The sequence below is a fragment of the Bemisia tabaci genome, chromosome 5, assembly GCF_918797505.1.
Source record: "Bemisia tabaci chromosome 5, PGI_BMITA_v3".
Taxonomy (NCBI): domain Eukaryota; kingdom Metazoa; phylum Arthropoda; class Insecta; order Hemiptera; family Aleyrodidae; genus Bemisia; species Bemisia tabaci.
In genome coordinates, this window is record NC_092797.1 from 29,626,232 (window position 1) to 29,653,625 (window position 27,394).

The following is a 27,394-nucleotide window of genomic DNA, read 5'->3' on the forward strand; positions in this document are numbered from 1 at the left end:
CTCTATCGACGGGCCTGCGAGCTTATTAGTCGCGCCATCAGAAAAAAATCGGATGTGATGTGGATTTCATTTTGCGAAAAGGAACCAGAAGTATTGTAATGATGCTAAGATTGTGCATTTTCATCGTTTGCAATACAATTACTGAAATTATAAAAAAATTTGAAATTTTAGATGGTAATTTTTGTCTTCAATTTACAGTTTTTAGCGAGTAAAATAGAAACTGTCAATGGATAGTGAGGAATTATTCCAAGAAGTTGCACAATCTTAGCAACATTGCAATGCATGGTTTCTCTTTGCAAAATGCAATCCATGTGTAAGTACGTATGCTCCAAGCTGCAGTCTCGATGGAAGCAACTCGATTCGCCTTCAAGTGATAAGATAGGCAATTGTGGTTTCTCAGGAGCTGCAATAGTTGTATCGTTATCGTTGTATTTCACGAATGAGAAGACTTACCTAATTAGACGGAGAGCTGAAGGTCGGCCGGCGGCGCACCGTGGATCGAGACAGTTGGAGAGGTCGGACACAAAATTTGTGACCAAAACTGCAAATTTCGATTTTAATTCCATAAAATTTTGAATATTAAGGGGTGCTTCTAGAGGAAAATTTTACGGGAAAACCAATGAAACCAATTTTGGAACCTTCCAGTTTGTATAAACGGAGTTATAAACTTTTAAAGTTTCCAAATTTTGTCCGACCTCTCCTATTGACTCGATCCACTGTGCGGCGTGGCGCGGCGACGCTGTGTATGATCCAGGATCAATCTATCACCTACTGTGATGGCGGAATTAGTGGATGAATTTGTAAACAAGACAGAAAAATTAATTTTATGTGATGATATTGATTTTGATTGTAAGCAGGTGATTAAAGAGAGCAAGGGACTGTCAGAACTAATTGCAACTAACAATCTGGAAATTTTAGTTGAGGAGGTGACGAGGATAAAATCGAATGTTTGTTTGGATAACATCATTACTAACATAGAAGAGACTAGAGTTAGAGTGATGGAACCTGCTCTTTTTGACCACAAAGCACAAGTATTAACACTCAAAGGAGTAAAATTTAACAAATCAGGAGAAATGTGTAAAGTAAGGAATTTTAGTACCTAATGAAAACTTAGAAAACTTTCTATAAACCTCTTGGCGTTTGAGGTTCTAGGCGGAAAATAGGAAAAAAGGAAACTGGGTTGAGACCAAGGATGTCAGCAAAGTTGTCATTTCTGGGCTCCCGATTATGGTTCGTTCCGTCAACAGACGGATCTTGGAAAAAAGAAAGAAACATTAGCTATGTCTCTCGGTTTTACCTCCTCAAATAGTAATTTTATTTTAAAGACAGCTGCTTCATGTATTTAAAGCCTGTATGCTTCTTATTAATTTTTAACATTATTCCATTGAGAAAGCACCATTTCTCTTTCCTTAGGTATCCCTAATTCATAATTTCTAAAAATCCCTGGTAAAAATTGGCGATAGGAGCTGCGTTTCAAAATACCATAGGAGTTCTTATGGCCGACTAAAGAAGGCTATTGAAAATCATATAGCTGGCTGTAGAAAGCGGAGCAAATCATATAGCCGGGCTATCCGAATCTATAAAAAAGTATACAGTCGGGCTATAGTTCCTATCGCTGGGCTTTACACTTTATCGCCATTGGCTATAAAAGGCTATAAGAAGTTGTGTAGAAATTCATGTGCTTTGGAAATCATTAAGTTTCATACGGAACTACCTTAATATTTACAAAACACACATTATATTTTTCTTTAAAACATATTTTTTCCATCAATTAAAATAAGAATAATCCATACAGAGTGTGCAAACATTTCAAAATCATGAGTTGAAAAACGCTGACTCCGCGAGATTAAGAATTAGAGCCTAACACAAAGCGGAGCGGCGACGCACTGGCGCCTACAAACCTAACAGGGATACTTCACGCATTGCGCAGTGCGTGAAGTATCCCTGTTAGGTTTGTAGGCGCCAATGCGCGTTTCGCGCTCTCTGCCCGCCCACCGCGCCGCAGCATGCTACGGTATCTGAAGCAACTATTTCACACCAGATGTATTGCACAGTATCATAAGAAATTGAAGGCGCTCCAACATTTTAAGAATGACAGGCATCCTTCAAAAGTACGGAGCTTTCCTCGCAAAATAAATCAAGATAGGTACTATATGGCACAAAAAGAGAGCGGTAGTCCAAAAACTAACTAAGTCCTTGTATCCGTATTTAGTAACGTTTAGCATAAAATTTATCGTCTGGCTGTTGCTTGATCGCCATCGGCTATAAAAGGCTATAAGAAATTATACAGCCCGCTACAGAAACTATTGGAAATCTTACAGCCAGCTTTAAGTCTATGGTATTTTAGAACACACATTCTACTGCCAATTTTTACCAGGGATGTAATTTTTATCCATTGTTACTGGGGGAAAAATTTCAAACCTTCACTCAAAATTTCTCTTTCAACCTCTTTTGATGTGAAAATAAGAAGAATGAATGGCCTTGATACCTTGCCTCTTTGATTTGATTGCCTTCTTAATTTTGCCCTCTTTTGATGTGCATCGAACAGAGATCAACTAAGCTTAACTGTCTTATATTTAGAAAACATTTGACTCTGGAATTTTTTTTTTGTTGTAACAAAAAAAAATGGTAGAACTATGTACTTAAACATGGTCCTACCAATAACTATCAACCAACTATTTTACGCATGAGCACTATTCTATTCCTCTGTACCTTGATGTTACAAAACAGTAACAGGGTTTTCTTCCTTCAAACTAATGCTGAAGTTTAAATTTTGAAGAGAAAATAATAACAATTACTTGTTTACTTCCACAAAATCTATGGTGTATATTTTTTGTGAAGAAACCAACTTTTGAAATTAATTAAGATACTTCAAGAATTAAAAATTGATGGCGAAATTAAAAAAACTTACATCTCTTTTTGCAACGTTAGAAAAATTGTTTTCAATGACAATCATATTTGGACCTACTTATCCAAAACAAATCTAAATACAATGATTTATTCTCTTGAAACAGCTCCTTTCATAAGCAAATTCCATCAAATAAGAGCAGTTCCAAAGAGAGTTTTTCCTCTCAGATGGACCTCCTTTACTTCAATGGGCCCATCTAATTCACAAAATTTTTACTGATATGTCTTATAAAAATTATGACAAGCGCTAGTTACAATGTGTTTTCCTCTACAAAATTGTATTAATTCTCACTTATTTATTTTCTAGACCAATACCATTTTTTAAGTTGGTCGGACATTCAATATCTGAGGAAATTACAACATTTGAAGATTATTTGCCAAAATGAATCTGCGGTAAACTCTCTTTACGTTTAGTTTGAAAGAGCATTCTGACAGTGAACTATGTAACGTCCAGGGGTGCAGAAAGTTCCTAGCCTTCCCCATAATTCATAATTTGCCTTCCCCAAACTTTATTATTTTGCTATAATTGCACCTCTACATAAAACAATTCACTTAACACCCTCCTTCCCCAAAAGAAGCGCGCTTGAAAGACTTCCAGCATATAAAACAGTGCGCTTAAAAGTTTCCTTCCCCAAAAGCAACGTTCTAAAAAGTTTCTTACATAAAAAAATAAACTATCTTTATAATTAAAATAGGAGATACTTATGAAGGCGATTTTACTTTCGATTTTTTGCATATTTATTGTTGGGTATTGTGATGTGGTGTGTAATTTGATGCCCAAATTGATGCTTGAAATTCTGATCAGCTAATGTATCAGCCAAATCCAAAATATGTTGACAGCAAGCTTAGACACTCCACTTTCTTCTCATGCAAGTTTAGAAATTGAGACAAATCTACTGAATGAGTTTTCCAAGTATCTACAACCTGTTGAAAAGTCTGACTTCTGTAACAGGAATGTTGTAAAAGTTAAAACATGTGCTATCATTTCACGAAGTGATACTTTTTTCAAACATGGTGGAGGTGAGATCATGCTTGAGTTTCATTCACTTACTGAGCCATTCATGGAATCTTCTGCTGGAACTGATAAATATATTTTGGTGACATTCGTAACAAAACGGTCGCCTCACACCCATTAGCTTATACACCTTAATTTTGTTTTTTACCTAGAAATCTCTTTTGCAATAGTTTTTTCCTTGCAAACCGTCATGGAAATCTTTATGGGAATATTTATATTTCTGCTTTCCACTTCAGTCCCTATTTCTTGACCAAACATATTACCAGTGTACCAGTCATTCAAATGGATGGTTCATTTACATTTGGGACTAACATCTACATGTATGTTCTCTTTTGTTTAAAGTTTAATTGCATCAATTTTTCTTTCCAAACAATTCTTTGATTTCCTTTAATCCAAGGGTATACAAAGCAGATAGTGTCAAAATTGATAGTAGTCTGGGCAGAAATGAAGAGAATGAAGTAAAATGCAGACGAAAACCTGTCTTTGAACATTAAACCTGCTTTATTTGTGGCTTGGCTACGATTTAGCAACTTAAAATCCCAAAATTGACTGCATTAATTACCTACATTTTTCTGACTTGGTGATGTTCGTAAGGTTTGCCAGTGACGTCTGTAACCATAAAAAAAATGGCTAATAATTTAAAAAAGTATAATTAAAAAGAACTGAGATAACAAGCTTTTTCTAATCTAATCAATCTAGTTCTGCAATCAGCAATTAAAAAAAGAAGAAAAAGAAATTGAACAATTTAAAGATAAAAAAAAGGGAAGGCGTAGTACATAATTTACAGAATGTTTGATATTTACACGATTCCTAATTAAATTACACGTTGAATAAATAACTCTATTCTACACTGACAACTTCTGATAGTGGAGTCTCATACATTGTTGCATCAGACATGGGTGCTTCACTCATCTCTGTATCATTGATTGTTCCCTGAGACTCTTCAGGCTGAATAGTACTTTGAGAGGAGGCGAAAGAGAAAAACGATTTCAAGTCTCGTTCTTTCGTAGAATTTTGACTAGCTTTTTCTAATTGCGTTGAGGACTTCAAGGCTTTGAATCGTTTCATTGCAGTCTTTGATAACTCTGATAGGTCAAGCTCTGGAAATTCTTCTTGTAAATTCGATTTTTCACTTTCAAACCATTCCAGAAATGTGATTTTTTTGTTTGGTTTTGCTGCATCAGCGTCTTTTTTCGTTTTGCGCATTGACATTTTTTTGTCAAGGCTGAAGCTATTTTTGGAGACAGGTTCTTTTTTCTTGACGACATCCAGGGCATCTAGACCTTCATTTCCTCCGCTTACATTCTTCTTTTTAAATGGATTGATAATTTGTGGTGATGGAGATATGCTTGATGAAAGGCTCTCCGCAGCTTTCCTCTTTTTATACGCAACGATTAAATTGTCTTCCCGATTTTCATCGTTTTCCTCACCAAAAACATCCTGAGATAGTTCATTGTTTGCTATATTTACAGATGGTGGCTCCCTTAGAGAGTTACGATGGACTGAGTTTGTAGATCGATTCTGCCTTTGAAAGTCTGGAGATGGGGATCTCTCTCGCTTCAAATTCCTATAATCTAGTTCAGATAACCGACTGATCAAACTAGTTTTTCCTCTATTTTCAACGTACTTAATCGCTAAATTATTGAACACTGGGTCTCCAATCATTTCAACAACTTCTAATGCTCGCATGTCGGAATCATTTTTACATGCCAAGGCAAAAAGCTTGAGGCCACTTGTCAAGATGTCTTTGCTGATCATTTTCTTTGCATCTAGGTATGAGCCACCTAAGGTTCCAAGAGCCTCTAAATTACGTTTGACTAGGATTAATTGCCATAATTTATCTTCCAACTGTCCTTTCTCACAATCAACTTCGCATAAAGGAATTTGCCAGGAAATTTCAGTGACAATTGGTTTGGGCGTTGTGCGAGGGTATATAGCTCCTTTACAAAGTAGGCATCTAATCTTCCTACTAGTCTCACTTACACCTAAAACAAAATAATGATCAAGTTTGTTTTTTGTCTGTGCATCAACATTACAAATCGGCTGCCAGGTCGTACGGTTAACCAAAATTCTCAGCATGCCGGAGGAATCTGTTATGCAAACTGAGCCTTCATCTGTGAAGCCTAACCACCGCAGTTCAGACTTGGGAGCTATTGGTAGAGGTTGCGATAAGGAGCTTGAATAAAGCCTGTCTGTGTCATAAACTATGTAGCTCAAGGCTTGGTCATCTGGAATTGGTGTTCCACCATGATAGACGACCACAAGTTTTCTGCCATGACCGGCCATGCAAATGGTCGGTCCTGGTATGGAGATGATTTGCTTTTGACAACCGGAAAGACTGAAGATCCTCAGAATCCTGGCATCAGTTGCAACAGCTACCCAACTGTCTCCTGCTGCCACGCTGACCGCTTGCTCTTCACCCGGTAACTCTACACTCCACTCTTTGCTGCCATCCCACGCTTTCAGCAGCACACATACAAGTTTGCTAGAAAAGACAAGTTAATTAATTTTTAATTAATTAAGTTATAAAAATGTATTGTTAGATTTTCAATTACTTATTACTTTCAAAGTTTTATAGTATAAGCTATTAAGAATGGATAGCGTTTTGATTGAATACGCTTGACTATTAGATATTTTCAGATTGACTTAAAACACTTACTCTACTCATTGAGCTGATTCCAAAAATTAGATTTCTCAATGTTTTTGTCAACTAGTTGAGCTTTTATTGAATTTTAAAGTTCCAGTAAAATTCCAGAGGTTAACCTCTTCAACTGCCTATATTTCCAAAACCGTTTATTTGATCTGAACCGTTCTGGTGCCGATTAAAAACTCTTGAAACAGTCTTTCTTGTGAGAACATCAAATTTGAATTAAACTTCATAGGACCCCGCACACCTCTTATGGGAAGCTCCACCATGAAGAAACATTAATTGTTTTTAACCATTCGATTCTCCTCAAGATGCTGATCAAAAGTGATCATTGCGCCAACTTTCTACGATACAACCTTTTCACAAAAAATGGCAGAGAAGATTCAATTATTTGGCGATGAAAAGCCAGAAAGATTCCTCATTTCAGCACTCCAGTGAGGGAAATCAGGGGAACTCCCACACCAACCGGCAGTCTTACCTGGGATTCCGCACGCCGTTTTGCTTGACCATCCAAATCAGATTCTTGAGGAGCAAAAGAACAGGAAAGTTGCAGAAAAATAGTGAACGTCAACCGGACAAGTGCGGGAGGGAGATAGCCCCAGAGTCGGCAGGTACAGATAAGAAGACGGACATGCGCTACGTTTTTTCCCTATTTACATCGGGTCTGTTCTTGAATGCTTTGTTCTTTTTTATTCATTGTTGCCAAGTAATTTAATCTTCTCGGCCGTTTTTTGCGAAAACGGTGCATCGTAGAAAGTTAGCCTGTGATAACTTTTGATCAGCATCTTGAGGAGAATCGAATGGTTAAAAACAATTAAGGTTTCTTTATGGTGCAACTTCTCATAAGAGGTGTGCGGTGTCCTTCCTTTGTGAAAGAAATTTGAAAGTCTAAAAATTAAAGTATCTCAAAAGGAGACGCATAGGGTCCTACGAATTTTTTTCCGGAGGTCGGTCATACTTGTATCTAGATGCTTGCCAAAAATCAAAGTGGAGACTTAGCAGAGTCAAGAGATATGACCGAAAAAGCTGCATTTTTTTGTGGTGCGCTAGCGCAACATATGACGAAATCGACTCTGAGCAACTGCATTCTGAGAATCTTCCCAGCCCCTCGATGGATCTTATCTCTTGAGGGGCTGGGAAGATTCTTGGAAGAAGAATTTATTTTGCTATGGATTAGTTAAAATCGTTGAGAAAAAATAATATTCTTACCTAGCGGTATCATTCTGACTTTCACAAGCCAGGGCTAAAGCATGCTCACTCAGTGCAGCTATATGATGACCAAGAATATTGTCAATTCGAAAGTGATGATGAAATTCTGCATCATGAAATTCAACTTGAATGGCATTTTCTTCTTCAGTATTGTAATGATAGAGGGTACCAACATTGTTCCACAGCTGAAAAAAATAAAATAAGACTTCAACTGGAGTGAAAAAATCAGAACGGAAGAGAATCAACTTCCATTTCTAGTGAAATTGTGTTCGTTCACATTCTTTTCGTGAATCTTATGATAATGCTTGTGAGTAGTAAGTAGTAGTTTTTTTGTAGTGAAAGAATGGTGAGAATAATATTCTGATAGATTTATCACATAAATATTTGCAGGGGTGCAGAATCTCCCAAGCTCCCTTGTTTTTATGCGCCCGCCCTTCTGCCAGCTTTCCACAAAATTTCCCTTAAAGTTAAAAAATGAGCGCCATTTCCTTCTTACTTTCTTTGATTCTCGACTTTGGACCCTTGAAGATTGTCCCTTACTAGTGTCTATTGATACTGTTTTTTACCAAGATAATAAGTTTAGAGAATCATAATGTTTTATATTTTATAATTTTTTTAAGTACAGAAAGCGTTCTTGGACTATTTTAATCAGCAGGTCAGAGCTTTTCAGTTAGACTAGAAAATTCAAGATTATCATTAAAAAGCTTAAAGTAAGTGCTGATCTTATAAATCAATTATGGTGACAGGCGTCTTTCTTTAGTGAGAATTACTATAAATTTAATACCACAAATTCCCTCCCTTCAGGATTTTAACTGCTTTTCCACATTTTCACATGCGAGCATTTTCTGTACCTATGAGTATTTGTTCATCTACACTTATATTTTCTTTTGAGGAGGCCTCACACAGGATTTTGAAGACCTTTACACCACCATCTTGTTGGGGAAAAGTGAGGAATTTCCAAATTCTGACTGCAATTTTCTGGTGTACATCAACCTCAAGAAATCCCCCACGCTTTTATTCTCTACTATTTTCTTCTATGCAAATTCAAGGATTCAGAGGAAGGTAAATCGTACCATGAAGCGGTGGTTCAGGTGAAGCGGGGTGGATGACGGCTGGAAAGGTGCCTGCAGGTACAGCTGAGGAAGAATAGGCTTTTCAACAGCGCTGATGTTTGATAGCCTGCTTTCGCTTCCCTCCCGAACAGAGGGTGCATCTTTGGTGCTCAATGCATCTTCTTCAAGTGGGTACTGTGACTTGATCTTATCAAGGGATATATCATTCTCGTCTTCTTCATCATCATCAAATTCAAGGGGCTCAGAGAAAAGATCTTCGACACCACTTTCCTTGAGTTTATTTTTCTCCCTACCAGCAGCTTTCATGTTCAGCTCTTCTTCCATCTCAAAATCAGATGCTAGAATTTCCTCTGAGCAACAGTTCTCGACAACTCCAAAATGACCTTCTGTGTCACTGTAGGCTAACTCTTTCTTTTCGATATCTGGATTCCAGGTCAACCCACAAACAGAGGAGCCTTTCTTCTTCTGGGAACTAATTTCAGTCACTTTCCCTTTTTTCAGACTCCAAAATAAAATATCACCATTTGTTGTTCCAGCAGCCAAAAACTGTTCGTCTGGAGACCAGGCGCAAATCGAAAATAACTAGGGAAAAAAATAAAAATAAACTGCGTTAAGCACAGTAGTAATTGTAATTAATATTCAGAGCCAAAAGGGTCATGAAAAAAGCTTGATCATACGACTGTTCAGGGAAAATAAAACCGAACTTTACATGGTCTGCATGAAAATTTAAGTATTAATTTATTTCTGACAAATTATTTCAAAAACGGATTCCCTAATCTTCAAGAAGCAAAATGAGCAGATTTCATTTATCATTCTCCTGATTCTTTCAGGTTGTAATTTAGCTAGTGGACTATCATTAGTTGGAAACACTGAAAATTTTAAAAGATAAAACAACAGATGATACTTGAGCAATTTACATGTGACTGCTTATGAAAACAGGAACCTTTGATGGCAAAAATTCACCGATATTTTCGAAGCATAATTCAGGACGAATACGCCCTAAGATGTCAAATCATACCTGAGTTACTGATTTTTAAATTTTTTAGTTAAGAAAAGTCACATTCAAGAAAAGGTTAAACTTAGATTAGGTAAGCAGAAATTACTTTTTCAGTTGTCGAAGAGTTGTTTAAAAATCCATCTCAAGCCAATACAGTCTTAATCTTTTGCAGCATTTAGCCTTCTTGTATTTAATTCGAAAATGAAGGTTTTCATAGAACCAATGATACAGTAGTTGTCATTTACAGATATGGTTCTGTCATTTTTCATCCGCACAACTTAAGAAACATCAATAATTTATACAGGAATGGGCATGTTCAATTGTTCAAGTTATATAATTATCGCTTTATTCAAAAAATTTACCTGGGATGACATGATCGAACTGGTCACGGTGAATTTTTTTTCCCATACTTTCCGATCAAAAATATGAATTTCCTCTCCAAATGGAACAGCCAAATAGTATCCTTTGACTGGTTGCCATGACATTCGACAGAGCGTCCTGGATAGCGTGAAAGATTTGCTCGCCGGAAGAACATCCTCCCATTTTTTTACAACAGTCTGATCTGCTATGTTCCAAACTCTGACACTCCCATCACAACTCGATGATACCTAAGTGGAAAAAAAAAGTTGGAAATGATTTAGTCTTTTCAGTTTAATTTTCTTTTCATCTTTGCTAAAAAATTGGATACTTCAGCATTTTGTCCTTTAGTTTCTTCAAGCATGCTCAGAATGGGTAATTGTGAGTTTAGATGATCATCTGATACGGTCTAGAGGGATTATTGGAGGAAAGTGTATCAAAGAGATATGACAATGTAACTCAGTTTTCATTGCAAGTTTTATATTTGATTTCAATTAAAAATTATATTTTGATGCTTAAAAGTTTGTTTACTTTTGATCAATGTTAACTTTTATCTTCAGTACCTTCTTGTTTTCTTCAATTAAACTCAAGTTACTAATGAATATGAGTTTATCTTTTTTACAGAGACTTGGAAAGAGGCACACAATTTAATTGAGACGACTTTGTAGAAAGACATTCTACTAGTCAAGTATGCTATCTGGTTCAGTACGTTAGCTAGACAAGCGTTTTGAAATAAACTTTTATTGAAATAACTGGAGGGGGCGCAAATTGATTGTAGATTTATTCCAAACTTACGACATATTCATGGCGAGGATCCATAGCCACACTCAAAACTGGAGCAACATGACCGGTAAATGTTGTCACTGTGCCTGTAGTTGTGTTACAAACATGAACCTGCATATCACTAGAGAATAAACAAATTGAGATCAAAGGATTGAAATGTAAGCTTTGTTAAAAAAAGAAGTGCAAAGAAGAAGAAATGTGAATTTCAAAAAAAGCCTCAGAAAAAGAGAAATGAGCGTCTACTTTACATTAAAATGATGAGAATAGGTAAATTCAAATTGTCAAAAAATTAAAGCATTTTGATGGTTCATTTTTGAACATGATTAAGACAAGAGAATATCATGAGAATATCATGAAAATACGCATGAAAAACAGAGAAAAAATAAGATGAAAAAAAATAGTGATTTAAATGTTCTCAAGAACTATCTGAGCAAATCTTTAGGTATGAATGCACTAGCAGTGAATTTTTTTTGTTCTTATTACAGTGTCAAGTATTTTTATTTAGGTGAGTATATTCTTTGAAAAAATCGAAAATGTTGTAATATTTTTTACAAATTTTCTGAAAACAACGAATAGCACCTTTCGGCATTTCAGCAGAGTCCCCTATGCTTTATATCCTTAATCTAAGCTGATTACTAAAAACTCAACGAACTCAGATGCTTTGCCCTCATGTACTTTCTTCACAAGTTTGATATCTTCAATGTTCAAGGGTAGATTCTGTCCTTTCTTTGAAGAATTTTTGACGAAGTTATGTATATTTTGACCATTTTTCAGAATTAAAGTATTGAGAAAACATCAAATTAATTCCAGTACTTTCAAGTGCCTGTAAATATCATATGAATAACCAATATGCTAGGGTGCAGTTGGTATACTTGAAAACAAAAATGGAGAGAAAAAGAAAAGGAAGTTGTTTCATAGGGATTACTACACATCCAAACATGAAAAAAGGAGTATGCAATCTAAATATGTTTTGAAGGTAGGATGTAATCTACTTCATATTGTCAGATTTCACTTTGATATCTGTGAAATTTGTGGAGATACATATTTATTGTTTGTAATTTTGAATTGAAACAATCCATAATACCGTGAGGATGCAGCGACAAATTTTCCATCAGGAGTAACACTAATGTCAGTGACAGGAGCGGTGAAACGGGTGAGCATACCATCCAGTTCTGCAGCAGGATAAGTAAAAATCTGGACACTGTTGTTATCAGCACCAACATAAATCTTCCCACACTGGAGAAAAAACAGGAAATTAGGTAGGAAATTGATAAAACAACAGGTAATGAATAACTTGATACATCCTAGGGAGGGCAAAACAGAAAATCAGCTCTCTTTCATAATGAAAACAATAACTATTTCTGTTAAAGTAATTATCACTTTTATCTTTGTTTTGAAAGGAATCTATAATTCGCCGTAGAAAATTTGGCAATTGTTTACTTCCATCTGTCACACCTGGAAGACAAATTTAGCAATATCTCCTCAGCTATCAATTAGTTATCAGTACCTGCACACAATGGCAGCATGGCGCTGTTGTTGCACTCGGTCGATCCTTGATTGCTACTGGAGAACAGCAGCACTGTTGCCTGCAAATGAGAAGTAAACAACTGCAAACTCATCTGATGCGAGTAGTAGAGGGAGTGCTTTCTGATGATATTTTCCTTCTACTTTCCTATAATTGGTAGGAAAAAAAAGATTTTTTTTTTTTTTTTTCACTCATGTGTTCAAAATTCTACAGACTGAAAAGGTACAGAAACTCTTACATATACTGCAGCTTTAGTCACAGGGTAATCAACAGAAAATTAAAGGTTCAAGAGGACTTCTGGCCAATGGATAAATAGTGCCCTGGAGTTAGCAGACCTGGAAATATGAATATTTATTACCTTCTGAGCAACTGCAAAGACGACATCCCCTATGCATTTATCAAACTGGTTGTCATCAGTTGGACTTGTCCATATTCTGATATCACCCTCTGATCCACTTGTGAGAATATGCCTGGAAAATGAATTAAGACATGTACAATGTAGACAAACAAATTTTAACTCCTAATTAAAATTAGATACCAAGTCTGTGCGAAAGCTTCAAATGACTCTAAGCGTTTAGGTGCAAATGTCTGCGGTTAATTGCATTAGACGTGCAGTTACATTGGATGTAAAAAATGTTTACTCTTGCACAATAGATAAAAAGCTCTACTGCCCAGTCTTTATGATCAGGGGGAAAAGATGCAAAACTTTCTCTTAAATTTAAATATAGTGATGAGAAATCATTAAATAATCGAACGTATTTAAACCAAAAGAAACTATATCCATCATTACATGGGCCCTGTCTCGCATGTATCCGTGAGTCTCAAGGTCCAGGTCACAATGGAGACAATTCCATGAATTTTATTACATCCAATTGTTTATTCACTCTGTGATGTCACTTTTAATGTAATACAGGCAAAAGTTGGTTAATTTTAGGGAGGGCATTAGTCAACACTTTCCCATATTTTTGCCTTAAATTCTCAATTTTCATTTTCATTTCGGACTAGTCATTGGGGATGGCTGGATTCTGCTCATTTTTCGTATTTTTACTCCTATCATCCAGCCATCACCTATAAAATTAATGACTAGACTTGCAACTGATAGCTTTACTGATTATGGCAAGCCAATTGCGTAGACTTGAAGTCTCACCGCCCGTGGCGCCATCAAGTATAAGCATGAGCTGCCTAATTTTCTTGGTCCATTCCATCCCTGACCTGTATGTACATACGTTACCCTCTCAAGCCCTTCTGGCGTATCCTAGCTATAAATTTGACTCTCTTGTAATTTTAACTTTTCCAAATTTCAATATAAAACTTTCTTTCGGCCTCTCAAAATTCTAATTTTTTATTCAGCTCTCCCACATTCTCATCCAATAGTTAGTTCAGTCTTCACTTTGACAGCATTGAGTTTATATTCTGGTAAAAGGCTGGTGCAATTACGTAACAGAGGTAAATATTTTAGACATTGATCAACTGTAAATTATTGTACTTAAACATCAAACAACACCATCTCACATGTATGATCTTAGAAATATAGAGATCCTGCATCGTATGTTGAGAAAAACATCAATCTCTGATTAGCTCTGAATTAGCACCACTCAACAGGTTAAGACATGCGGTCAGATGGCACCACTGACGAGTGGTGACATAAACAATACTTTGACGTTTGTCTCAACATACAATGAGCGGGCTTCATCATACCTGAAACAAAACTTTCTATTTCCCTTAAACTGAACAAGGTACTTAATTCTTGGAAAAATATGAGCACCTAGAAAATGGCACCACATGCGTTGTCGTTTTTTCCTAAAAGAATAGTTCTGAGTAAATTTAACGGTGGTCAATCTGATAAAATCCTGCCGATTGGACAAGATAAGATACGGTAGGGTGATATGATTGATTAGCTGCAGCACTCAGGCTCAAGGATTGTCTTTTCTCATTTCTTCGTCCTGCAATATGATCATCTAATAATTAGTCATCAAGGAATCTAATTCAGTGGAGAGATGAGAGAGGGGGATCCTCAAGCGCAATCACTACAATCGACTGGTCACATAACTCCATCACATCTTGGTTATCCCTGGTCATGGACAAATATGAAGTTTTAATCATCAGGTGATAATTATGTCCCTATAAACGTTTAGAATAACATCTATTGGTGGAAACCATTGACGTATAATACAATTTGTACCGCACATTAGGAAATTTCGGCGAGACGATAGGCAACCCAGATTGCAATAACTACCGAGACAATGGAAATGCCAGTCTTGGCTGTGCCATTGCCTGGTACCCTTCGTATATCCAGCTATATCAACTAAACTGAAGGCACGTCTTTACCCTGATTTACCCCTGGCTATCTTACCTCCCCCGCCTAAAGCCGGGCCTAGTGCGCGGTCTAGATTGAGTTATAAGTCAATGGTGGAAACAGAAAAGGAAAATACTTACTGTCCATCATCAGAGTAACAAAGGTCCGTGTGACCATTGGTGTGGGCAAATCTTGTGGGAGGCCGGGAGACAGGCATTGTTGATGGAAAAACTTGGGGTGAAGATGATATATTATAGTTTTTTAGGAAATTAGTTTACGCTATCGAAGAAAGAGCGCGTAAAATTCTAGTGTTAGGTTTGAAAAATGACGTGGAAAAGAGGCATGCTAGGGAGTGACATGGAGACCACAGGAGAAACTCACTGGGATGTGAATGATAGAATGATACTTTAATGTCCGTTTCAGATCTGCAATACAATCAGAAATATAATGAGATCCATTCAATCCACGATTCACGTATAACTTCTAAACGTATAAATTTACACTTTCCATTCCAACAGCAATAAGTAGCTAAAAGTATTTTCTGCCGTCTCTCGTTATCACACCACCATTTCATATTTCTGATATCAACAAAAGAAACAAGGTTAGGTTTTTGGCGCCAAAACAAGCGAACCGTAGAGCCATCAATCATCAATGCAAACCACCAACCAACGCAAACAATATCGTCCTACAACAACAACAATAAAATTTTTTAGGTTAAGTAACAGTACATACTTTATGCTTGCGTCTGATTTTAGATTTACAGAAACTTGACATTCACAATAATTCTAAATTTGTTCTAAACCATTGTGTACTAGTGTATCGTTATTATTAAATCAATTGATAGTGCTTTAAAGGAATCATTAGTTGTCGAAGTGTCGTAGGTGAACTTTGATCCATCATGTCGACACGATGGTATCCAGTATACCAAAAAGGCAATCCTCAGCTGCGCGTCTTTCTTCCCAACTACTGGATGAAACTTGTCAAGCCTGATGACAAGCAACCTCCAGATGTGGTGCAGTTTCAGGTACCTACTGGTATGTCCAATCATGATATCAAGAACTATTTAGAAAAGATTTACAAAGTACCTGTAGCAGAAGTACGATCTGCAATTGTTGCCGGCAAATGTCGCCCGTGGCGTAAAAATGCTTACATCATCAAAGAGGATGACTTTCGCAGAGCATACGTGAAACTTCAGCGAGGAACTACTTTTCAATTTCCTGACATTGATGAGGTGGATTCACAGTCTGAAGCAAAGCGGAAATTAGAAGCATCTTCAGAGGAGGCGGCGCAGAACACTACTAGTTTTACAAACAAACAAGATGGGGAAAGATCTGGCATTCCTTCCTGGTTCAGTATCTAAGTATGTCAAAAATTTTATGTATATATTTCCAAGGCATTCAGTTTTATGAGTTACTTGAAGAATGTATGAGTCTTGTTAGTTTTCTATGAATAAATGGTTATTGTGTTTCTAATTATGGCAGTTCAGTTTATTTCTCATCAATTATTTGAAATACTTAGGGGACTAACTCTTGCAGGGAACTTCCTTTTTTTTTGGAAGAGGTGCATGAGGTGAGTGGCAGCTCCCCTGTTAGCATCCTAGAAGAGTTAAGGTTTTCCTTGGAGGAAGCTGTGACTGCAGTAGCATGAGCCAAGCAACCTCTCTTTGCAGGTCCACATAAGCTTTGAAGCAGGATCCAGGGTTTAATTTTCATATGCGTTAACTAGGCGCACCGGCTTGCCTCATCCCCAGCTACTTACCTTCAAGTATACTGTTGGCAAGATTTCTCGACCCAACATGACAAAAATAGCTTCATGGAAAATTTTGTTTCCATGGACTCAAATTCCTCCTTGTAAGCAGTCACATATTGATATTGTAAGTCAGCAATCACATATCTTGATTGTGGTGTCTGAAAATCTCCACTTCTAAGTCATCTCTTCAAAGGAGAACAAATTGACATCATTCCTTGAAGTTTTTGCAGAATTTTCTTTGCCTAGGGAAGAAAAATCATGGCAGTTTTAAAGAGTTGCCACTGAGCAGTTTTCTGTTTTAAAAATTAAGTATAACAAGAAGTCTGTGATGTCGCAAACTGAGTTATGTGATTGCTGATTTACACCGTGGATATGTTCTGAGTTAAACAGAATGAAACCAACTATTCCAAGATTAGGTAAATCTAGAAGAGCAGATTTGAAGTTTCATTCTTCCATAAAACTTAATGTCTCAGATAAAGTTCAAGTCCTTTTATGCATTTAAAATGTTTTTCTTTGCTTCAAATTTTTAAGGGAGAACATACGATAATTGTGTTCAAAACTACTCTGACAACCCCTTTTGACCAAAATTTGATTGACATTGGGTACCTTTTTTTTTGATGATGAACATTTTAATTAGTCTAGAACTACACAAAAGAAAACATTCTAACCAGTAAAAAATGGTTGCGAAAACGTTTTAACAACATTATTGCAAACATTAATGCTGCAGTGATGTTTTCTTTACGTTCAGTCAATCAATGCAATGTTTCACATCAGTCCATATCCGTGAATGTTTGGCAAGCCACTAAATATTGATGGACTAATAGATGCCTGTTCTGTCATTTCTGATGTACACTGACAGTATGATTCAACATAGTTACAACCTTTGTTCTGGAGTCAAGCAGGTGGCGATGAGAAAAGGAAGGCTTTTATATTTTTTTTAAAGAAATATTTGTAATATCATCTTTCCATTTCAATTTGTAACAAAAAATAAACAGCAAAACAATGTAACAGAGATTTATCTTCAAACCGAATGGCTCATAATAAATATTTACATTATAAACAGACATCATACATTTTTACATTCCATGACAAGCAATTGTTGAAATCAAATTTTGCTTCGAACAAAAATGCAGCATAAGACTCGAGAAACTAAAACTAGACAACTGGCTAGGTGAAAGTGAAATAAAATGATAAACTTATTTTAGATGGAAAATACCAGTTACTTCGAAAGTTGCAAATACAAGGGTTATGCTCACGAGGGAAATAATTATTTCTCTTTTCTTTTTGGAATTCTCTACACCAAACTGGAGTAAAGTTTGGAAAAAAGCCGTAAAGCACTACTGAACACCGGATGAAAAAATTGCTGCATATTCTCAACATAAATGTAGAGAGTAAGCAAATTGTAAAAAGGTTGACCCAAGTAAAACAAAATGAACAAAGAAAACTTTGTACTGCTGCTGCTGTTAGCCGGGATAAAGTCCAGGAAAATATAATGCCTTTCTTGTTACTTTGAACTTTTTCACTCACAATGTAATGATAGACACGTAACAGCCAGTGCCAAAGCAGAAAATATACTATGAATTACAACGAAATGTAGCAGCTAAGGGGCTGAGTAAGGTGAGCAGCTCGATCTATTGTATAAAAATTGATCGACGTCGGCAAGACTGGATTCTTTGACTATGCCGATATACCTGCGTTTCAACTCTTAAACATTACCCCAAACCAGTCACTAGCTCTCCCCTGTTGTTACTTATAAAAATTGAGACCAGCAGGTTCAGACATTGCTTTCCAATTTTTTTAACATAAAATTGTGCAACTTTGACATACAGACCTGCAATTGCTGATATTCAGAGTTTTCATTGAAAAATCTTTCACTAGAAAATCAAAATCAACTAAATTCACATAACTTCCTTGAGAAAGAAATAACTGCAGGTTGTACTAGCACTGGGTAGGAAGCTCTCACTTAAACTTTTTGAGTAGGCTATCAAGGAATAAACATAAAGATGCGATAGTCCCTGAAAAAGTTAGCACTTCGCAAAAAGGCATAGTCAGTAATTGGTGCGGACCTTTTTCAGTTATATTCCGCGATGTAGTAAAAATATTTACTTATTGAAATTATTATATTCAAATATTTACGGACTTACTACTGTATCCATTACAATTAAACATAAAAAAAGGATAAGGAACATACAAATTGTTTACAGATAATGAATTAATGGAGAACTATAATCCTGAGTTTTCTGAAAAAGGCATTAAACTTAAATTGACTAAAAGAGCTTCATATACCATTTCAGCAGACACAGAAGGGGTTACATATAAGGGTTTGGTGGCTGCGTCATAGATTTATACCTCACAATCAGTCTTGATGTTTCAAATACAAACAGACACATTCGCTTGTCATATTTGCCGAATGGTGGTAAAATGTGTTTATAAGTTTTTTGCAAACAAAACTTCTGGTGATAATGTATCATTTACTGACTTATGACTCAATAGAGAACAAGTTGTAAATGACTAACACAGTTAACTCACACAGAATTTTGACATAAAGTCATGATCTACTGATTTGGTTTTAACCATCGCAAATCAACAAATTGGATATCGCGAGGATAACGTTGCTACATTATCAATCTACTGGAGAAATCTAGACTTGAACTCATGTCTGATGATTGATAAAAAGAGGTGCCGAAGTAAATATATCTAGCAGGAAAGGATCTAGAGTAAAAGTGATCACGAACTAAAAATAATACCATCACAAAGGTAGTTTGGGTTTATCCAATGGGATATTATAAAAAAATAAAAAAAAGGGACCAAGCATTGAGAATAGCTAAAAAAAATAAGAAAAAATGATAGTAGAAATTATATTCTTACTCTATTTTTGACAAGGTAGTCAAAAACTAAAAATAATTCCATCCCAAGGGTGGATTGGGTTTATCCAATCCGATTTTAAAAAATAATTAAAAAGGGACCAAGCGATGAAAATAGTCCAAATCAAATAATATTCATACTCTAAGACATAAAAATATATGATTTGCATATTTTCTTGCAGATGTACAGGGATGGAAAAGTATTGAACAAAATTTAAGTATTTTCTTAGTTCGAGGAAAAAGGAATTGGCAAAATTTAAGTTAAAGATACGAAGTAATTAAATGCTAGGACTACTCTCACATCCAGATCCATTTAAGGCAACTTCAGGTACTTGAACTTATTATCAAACATTATAAACATATTTTAGATAAATTCTGATACCAATCTGGAAGTGCTTTGCCATAAAACAAGGATTTCACATTTTCTAAAAATTCTATTGATAATTTTTTGTCAGGCGGATTCCATTTAGACAAAATGGAGAAAGTAATATCTGGATCCGATCTATGCAGCTGAGCAACACTAACTGCAATTGCCTCCTTGAAGCATGCTCCACCTGAGGAGATAGAAAAAAAAGTTTATTAATCAAGAATTAAATGAGAAAAAAACACTAAGAAGTGGCCCGAATACCTTAAGTAACAAGGTGGAGAAATGGTGCTGGGTCCACACCATTTCGCAGGGAAATCAAAGCCAAGAAGTTCCAAAAATTATAATTAGAGTCAAAAATACATCTTTTTAACTCTAATGAGTACCAGTACAAAACTGAGGGGAGGGGGGGGGGGGGGGAGTGTTCAGCTCAGGCAGTTTGCATTGGAATATTAAGTTGGAGTCACGGCGAGAGATCTATACCGGTTTGGATCTTTTTACACTCGCCAGTCAAGAATTAAATGAATAGAATATTGATGGAAAAATGCATACCTGCAATTGAAGTGGTCAATCTCAAAAAGACTCCAATGCCAAAAATAAAAATACCAAAAAAAAAAAAAAAAGTTTCCCCTTCCAAATCTTTTGGTTCCAAAACATTTGAGCATTTAATTGATGAATGGCATTATTATTACTTAATCGAAAAATTAAACGGGACGATTATTACAGTTTTCACAGTTTTTCTTGTATTTTCATTTCTAGTGAGTCTTTTTGAGGATGCCCCACTTAATTGGGACGCTTCAAATCTTTGCGTACGTTTTTATTTTTCTCAATGAAAATTAACCATTTGAAGCTCTTTTCAGGACTTCCTGTAAATATTTTCCTTTCATTTAAGACGAGTGTTGAGGAAAATTTCCAAGAGATATTTTGATTAGCTTCTGTTTAAAAAAACACTTCCTCTACCCGCGAAGGGACGAGAAAGCAAAAATAAAACACAGTTCAAGATTGTGAAACATTGCAATCGAGATATGTACTCTCTTTCCAACTTTAGTCATTGATATGGGAGATGAATTGAATTGGGTCATGAGGAAACCACTGAAGTCCATTTTTCCGATAAAAACCCAGAAACTGTGCGATGTTGCAGAATTAAAACCTTAAGTACCAGAGGATTTCCTAGATTTTTATTGCAAGTTGCTGAACTGGCAAACAGTCAAGGTAACTCCTCCAGCAGTGGTAAAGCAAGTGTGTCAGGATGTTCAGAATAAGCTGTCAAACCTATTTTACTTTAATTAGTGCTGCTTTGACAGGTATTAAAGTTCCTTCTTTTAAACATAATACCAGGTCTGTTAGATCAGAAACCGGATTTTGGTCATAACCAGCCCACAATGCGTCTGAATTAGGTTTTCTTGAGCTTTCCTGATAGCTGAAAATATACTTAGGAACGCTACGTTCACAGATTTTGTTTATTTTGATCAGTGTGTATTCTGTGTCATCTTGAATACGAGTAAGTCAGGTGCGTTTTGCGATTTTAGCATGCGATCACTGACAGAACAAAGATTCAACATTAAATTTTGTTTTAAACTCGGTATACCTTGTACCGAAACTTTTGGTATATGCCAAGAAAAGTTTACCATGATCATTGTATGAGATGCGCCCACTGTTTTGAATGGGTTAAACGATTCAAAACTGGTCAGGAGTTCGTCAAAAATGAGGAGCATGGGAATCGACCTTCAACGGCGACTGACATTTGTCACGTGGAAGAAATGCGGGCAAAAGTGCTCGAAAATGGTCGTTTCGAGATTGTTGAACAGAGTAATATTTCTAAAGGCTCTGTACATACAATTTTGATAGAATATGTAGACTTGCATCGAGTTTCAGGTACACTTGCCCCTTGATTGTTGTCCGTTGAACGAAAATCCAACCAAATGTCATATTTCCTTTAGCTGCTTGAACGTTCTAACAATGATCCTACATTTTTGGATAGGATAATTTTCGGTGACAATACTTTAGTTTATGGCTACGATATGGAGACGAAACTCCAATCGTCCTTGTGGGTTGAAAAATGTTGTGCAAGACCAAAAAAAGAGAGACAAGTTCAGTCAAACATAAAAATCGCAAAACACCCTTGAGGTTGCCTTACATCAAGCCATATACCAACGAAGCTAATTAATATTTTTCAAATTTGTGAACGTAGCGTTCTTAAATATATTTTCAGCTATCAAAAAAGCTCAAGAAAACGTAATTTGGACGCATTGTAGGCTAGTTATGACCAAAATCCGGTTTCTAATCTAACAGACCTCGTAATAAGTAAAGAAAAGAAAGTTGAACAAAAGAACTCATGATGGAGGAAATAACTGAACAGGGGAGCAGAGAGTTCTTTGCCTTCACATTCTTTGAGGGTACCTTCACAATGCTGTTCACATTAGACTAGGGTGCTTCAATTTTTCCTTTGCATAAATGAGTGTGTTCAACTATTTTCTTCGCATAAAGGAGCGTGCTTAACTATTCCTTGCATTAGAGAGTGCATTACACAGTTTCCTTCGCAAGAAGTTATGCACTTAGCTGGTTCATGGCTTCTGCCTTCCCCTTTTTTTACCCTTTTCAGGTGCCTTCACATTTACTCCGCTATCAGTCTGCGATCAGCCGATCGAGCACTTTCTGCATCCCTGAAATTAAATGCTAATAAATTCAAAGAGCTGCTTATTAAAATAGGTAGGTCTCTTACCAAGTGTGCTGTCCAGCAGCAAATGTTCCAAGTACTCTAATATTTTCTTTGTTTCTAGCCACGCTTCACCTGGAGGAAAAGCTCTTGCAACAAGGCCTGAAAACATAATATGAAATTCAGATGGACGAATAAAAGACAGAATTTTTTTTATCGAAAATTAAAGGTGAAATTTTTCAGGTGCTGAAATATGAAATGAGAATCTTTCGCGAAATATTCATTTGTTAAATGATGAATGTCCATGCATTATTTAGGCATTAATACTGAAATATGATAAATACATAGAACACATTTCTAACCTGGATTTAGAATGGGTCAAAGGCACCTCTTTTTTTAAAATAATTTTCCAAAAGTAAAGGTTACAGCAACTAAGCTTCTAAAATTTTTTTCGATTTTTTAATCATAGATAGCAAGGAATTTCTGTTTTGAAAATTCTAAAAATACAATAATACGAATAATAAATTATGTAAAAAAAATTTTGGCGGGCTCTGGTGAAGTAATCAGGCTGAGGAAATGACGTTGACAGCTTGGCTGAGTTCTGCCATAAGCACCTTGCTTTGTCAAGTTGACTGATGGCTTTTGATAAGCTTCTTTTCCCCTCGGAAAAGCTTTTATGTGCTTTTTGGTTTTTTTTTCACCAAATTTTGCATAGGAAAATCTGCACTACAACTCGCAAAAATTCCTTGCCACAACCTCATTTAGTTTTTTATTGCGTATTTGAAGAATTTTGATTCACAAAATGTCAAGAGCTGGAGTGAGAATCTCATTTAGAAAAAAAAAATGCAAGAATAATACAGTATGCACTAAAATGCCACAAATATGGGGACAAAAAAACTCACCAATGATTTTAATAGCAGTTTTGGCCTTGGTTTCTCCAATTTTTTTGTTTCTAAAGTCTTCTAATATTGGGAAGAGGAATCCAAAAACCAGTTTCGAAGCAGTCCACCTCCACTGCCCTCGTTTGGCAAGAAGAACAAATGCTTCAACACAGCCTGAAAAAAAAAAAAACGAATTAGTTCATCCTTATGAATCGATATTTTCTTAATACTGCAATCCATTAATTTCATTCACCTATTGTTATTTGTTCCACAAATACATTTGAGTCACATATGTGATAAAGAAACAAAGAAGAAGAAAATAAAATTAATGGCGTTAAGCAAACCAGTCATATTTACATTGAGAGTTTTGAAAAAAAGACGTACGTGCAATAGTATGGGACTGGTAACACATGCTAGATAGGAAAACAAATCGATTTGAGAGGGGGCAATGACTATGTGAAGCTCAGGAAATGAGACGTACTCGCCAAGAACACCCTGCACAGTCCTGTAAATTATTGGGAATTTCTTGCTGTCACCGTAATTTGAATGATCTTAAACTAGTCCGTGGCACTGAGAGAGGAACAATTCCTAGAAATAAATCTCACCACACCAGGATTTATATGCAAATTCAGAACTTTGGTCTTGTGGAGGAAAAGAGAAATGTTTTACTTAATTTTATTACCTTCAAAAGCTTAATAACCTTGCTTAAATAGCTACAAAGATAAACGTAGCCATAGGTCCATAAAAGAAGCTATTCGAAGGAGAATATTCCATTTTTTTTTTTTTGAAGTTTCCTTACTAAGAGGTGATTTTTACCTAAACAAACATTTCTGAAAGAATTTCCTGAGAAATGTTCTCTCTCCAGACTCCTTTTCAAGCATCTACAGTTTACCTTGGATAGTAAAAGAAATTCCTGAGAAACAAGAAGGGGAAGGAGAAGGTTGGCATTGAGCGCCAGGCACCTTGTGGCGTTTACATAGTGACTTTATATGTTAATAAACAAATCCTAAAATTTGAAAGCTAAGCACAATGCATTACCTGGAAATATACAATAGTGAAGCAATAATTCACATGGCAACTTACGATTTTTAGAGAATTTCAGATAGCTTTCAAATAATATTCTTGAATGAAACTATAAGAGAAAGTCTACTGTTTTTGAAAATAAATGCCTTGCTCTCTTGTGGCTGCTGTGTAAAGTGACCAATGGTCTCTGAGGTGGTTTGCGAGGAATACAGTCTGACTTTAAGATGAGGACAATAATCAAGTGCTGTATAGTAAGTGGCATAGCCTCTGTGACTTTGGCAAGCCAAGAAAAGAAAATTTAGGTGATAGTGCTTGATACTGCAAATGAACCACACTTGGACGGATATTTATTAAAAAAAAGAGAAAAAAAGTACCTGGGCGATCCAACATTGAGAACAGAGTTGCAATGATACTTTCTCGAGTTATTTGGGCAAATATAGGATCAGAATATCCGTAACGGAGTCGGAGGAGATTTTTCAATTCTGTAACTTTGAAAGTATCATCTTGGCTGCACGATTTGTGACTAAAAATTTCGTAGACCATGACCATGGTAACAGGACATTCTGCAAAAAAGAAAAATAATATCAATGAGAGGAGCCTGGAAAAAGAGACTTCAAGGAAAATATTTATCATTCTGAACTAGTTACGTCCCGAGGAAACAATAATTACAGTGAAATATGGCTGATTCAAATTGCCTGGGGAAAGAGAGGAATTTCGACCTAAGTGACTTTCTGTCTTATCCGCTTCCTGTGAGATAAGCTCGAAATTCAAGTTCAGTGGCAACGTCTTGGCTCTCAAATTTCAAAAAGAGGACCATTTAGGATTTTCGAAGTATCTTTTTCGAATTGTACAATAACTGATTTAACATTTTAAATTTTTTAAACAAATTTTTAAATTTAATCTCTTTACTTTACTTCCCTCTAGTTTCTAGTGCTCAATTTAAAAATCTTTTGACTTTGAATCTTTAATCATCAAGTTTTTCAAATTTCATGATTGATTTTAAATATAAGATAATGTAAAAATTGCCTGATCTCACAATCTGTGGACTGCTGTTAATGTAAGACAAATCCTAAGCTACAAGGCGATTTTTACAAGTGATGACCTCTTTCATGTTTTTTTCCATCTTTTTCACTCTTCACAGTATAATATTAGGCAGTTCACAAGTATTGCAGTGGAATTGGGCAGTTTGCCATTACATCGCAAAATTTTTCTTGAGGCAAATCAAAGAACTGCCACCCAGCAAAAGTGTGGGATTGCAAGAAATGGTCTAGGTTTTGGAGATGTTTGCAACCTCCGAAAAAGGAGCTTTATGAATGATAAAATAAGAAAAAATATTCATTAAAAGAGAGGATGGGTAAATCTATCTTTGTAAAATTTTGTATATATTGAAAAAAATTACTTTAAGTTGAGGCCGTGTCGTCTTTCCTCACAATAGGAGGACAGACCTTAATATATTTATAAATGACATGGCATATTTTAATGATCTTTGCGATGCAAAAATTTTGGCTTTAGAATAGAATAAGAAACCTCTAGTCCAACTAATCCAATATTTCAATTTGATCTGGTTGGAATTTTAAATTTTTTTAAACGTCACTTTATCCCTTTCAGAGAAAATTGAGGTTTTTTTTTATTATTTTTGTTCATTTTTTATTTTTTAAAAACAAAAAAAGCCCTACAAAAATCACTTTACCCTATCCTGCTAAAGGATGATTCTTAATTAAATGAACATACCTGATGAATTCTTCGCTAGAGGAAGCACACGGGGCCAAAATGATAAAACTGAGATGATAATCAGATGTGCTCTGTTGACCGACATGTACAAAGCATCATAAATAAAAGCTCGACAACGGCGTAGATTATTTGAAGACTTACAAATCAGTACAAAAAATGCCGACAGATTTGCAACTTTTTGAACCTGCAACTGAAGGAAGACTCAAATTAAAATTAACAATTTTTAAAACTATCTTACTTTTTCAGGTAATTGGTGGAAATGAGTGGGGCCAGATAAAGTTGACCGAAGATGTGCACTTTCTCTTGCCTTAAAAAGGTGATAATATGGCCAGGACGTTTTCATATGCAGTTTTCTACAAAAAATAAAATGACAAAAATTGAGGATAATTGTCTAAGCGCCAGGACTGTAAAACTCTTTAGTGGTAACTTTTGGAAAATTCGACACAAATCTAAAAGACATTTATTTACAAAGTAAATAGAAAGATAATCTACTGACTCAATAAAAGTTTAAAATGCCATGTAAAGATCATGATATTTGCATATTTTCACCTTGATCGTCATACATCAACTAACTTTAATTATTTAATAATCAATTACTCAATTGGTAAATGAAAAAAAAAGAACCACGCAAAGGAAAATGATTGAGCTTACACTTGCTCTTCTAGAAATGATTACAGGTAGATATGTAAGCTTTATTTAAATACATGCAGTCAAAATAATCGTACCTGTAATTCTGCTTGGAGTCTAGCTTTTTGAGCTTTTGTTTTTTTCCCCGTCGAGCCAACTTCTTTTGTGCGATCCTCGCAAATGAAGAGATTCCATTCAATGGTTTTAAGCAGAGTTTCTATCAAGGTAGGGTGATGTGAAGATGTAAGCCTATGACAAAATAACACTAGTAATTGCTGCATTGAAGTCAACTGTGGCTCTAGAGCCTCATTGAAATCCGTTTCATCCGTTGCAATGCAGTTGACAATTGAGCTGAAAGTCAAAACAACTTTATGAATTAAGGACTAACAAGACACACACTAAACTGCCACTGAAGTTAAAGGAATAGGTATCAAATATAAAACTGTTTGATATATCGAACGACCCCTAAACATGTGAAAAACTAGCTGATAAAAAAAAAATTGACTCTACGATCTAAATCAGAAGTATTTAAAAGGGGAGTTGAGTGGGGTTCAATATTTGCACCAATATGCATGCAGATTTATTTAAACCTCAACTATCTATTTTAAACATAGGTAAATCTTGTACCCTGCTGAGCTTTTTCTAGAAAGAAACCTTTGCTTGTAAAAATTAGGAATAAGATGGCAGATT

General features: G+C 35.7%; 3 protein-coding genes across 4 annotated transcripts in view; 1 reads left to right on the plus strand and 2 right to left on the minus strand.

The window, feature by feature from the left end:
* Positions 1 to 2,798: 2,798 nt before the first annotated feature.
* Positions 2,799 to 15,372, minus strand: Ctf4 (Chromosome transmission fidelity 4). The gene is made up of 8 exons (XM_019052023.2): positions 14,950 to 15,372; positions 12,872 to 12,983; positions 12,073 to 12,224; positions 11,001 to 11,109; positions 10,211 to 10,456; positions 8,852 to 9,433; positions 7,779 to 7,963; positions 2,799 to 6,407 (listed from the first exon to the last, which is right to left on the minus strand). Exons 1-8 carry the CDS (start codon positions 15,024 to 15,026, stop codon positions 4,763 to 4,765), a joined length of 3,108 nt encoding a protein of 1,035 aa, XP_018907568.2. The 5' UTR covers positions 15,027 to 15,372; the 3' UTR covers positions 2,799 to 4,762.
* A 152-nt stretch (positions 15,373 to 15,524) lies between these two features.
* On the plus strand, positions 15,525 to 16,281 carry mRpL23 (mitochondrial ribosomal protein L23). Its single transcript, XM_019052024.2, has one exon. The coding sequence runs from the start codon at positions 15,708 to 15,710 to the stop codon at positions 16,167 to 16,169; it is 462 nt and encodes a 153-aa protein (XP_018907569.2). The 5' UTR covers positions 15,525 to 15,707; the 3' UTR covers positions 16,170 to 16,281.
* Positions 16,282 to 17,482: 1,201 nt separating this feature from the next.
* Positions 17,483 to 27,394, minus strand: part of LOC109037390 (uncharacterized) — a 31,274-nt gene continuing 21,362 nt past the window's right edge. For both annotated transcript variants that reach the window (XM_072300522.1, XM_019052021.2), the window contains exons 21-26: positions 26,803 to 27,055; positions 26,078 to 26,267; positions 24,721 to 24,909; positions 23,345 to 23,497; positions 22,509 to 22,604; positions 17,483 to 19,976 (exon numbers count right to left, since the gene is read on the minus strand). In XM_072300522.1, coding sequence (XP_072156623.1) covers positions 19,774 to 19,976; positions 22,509 to 22,604; positions 23,345 to 23,497; positions 24,721 to 24,909; positions 26,078 to 26,267; positions 26,803 to 27,055 — 1,084 coding nt within the window. In that variant the 3' untranslated portion in view covers positions 17,483 to 19,773. The remainder of the gene's footprint in view (positions 19,977 to 22,508; positions 22,605 to 23,344; positions 23,498 to 24,720; positions 24,910 to 26,077; positions 26,268 to 26,802; positions 27,056 to 27,394) is intronic.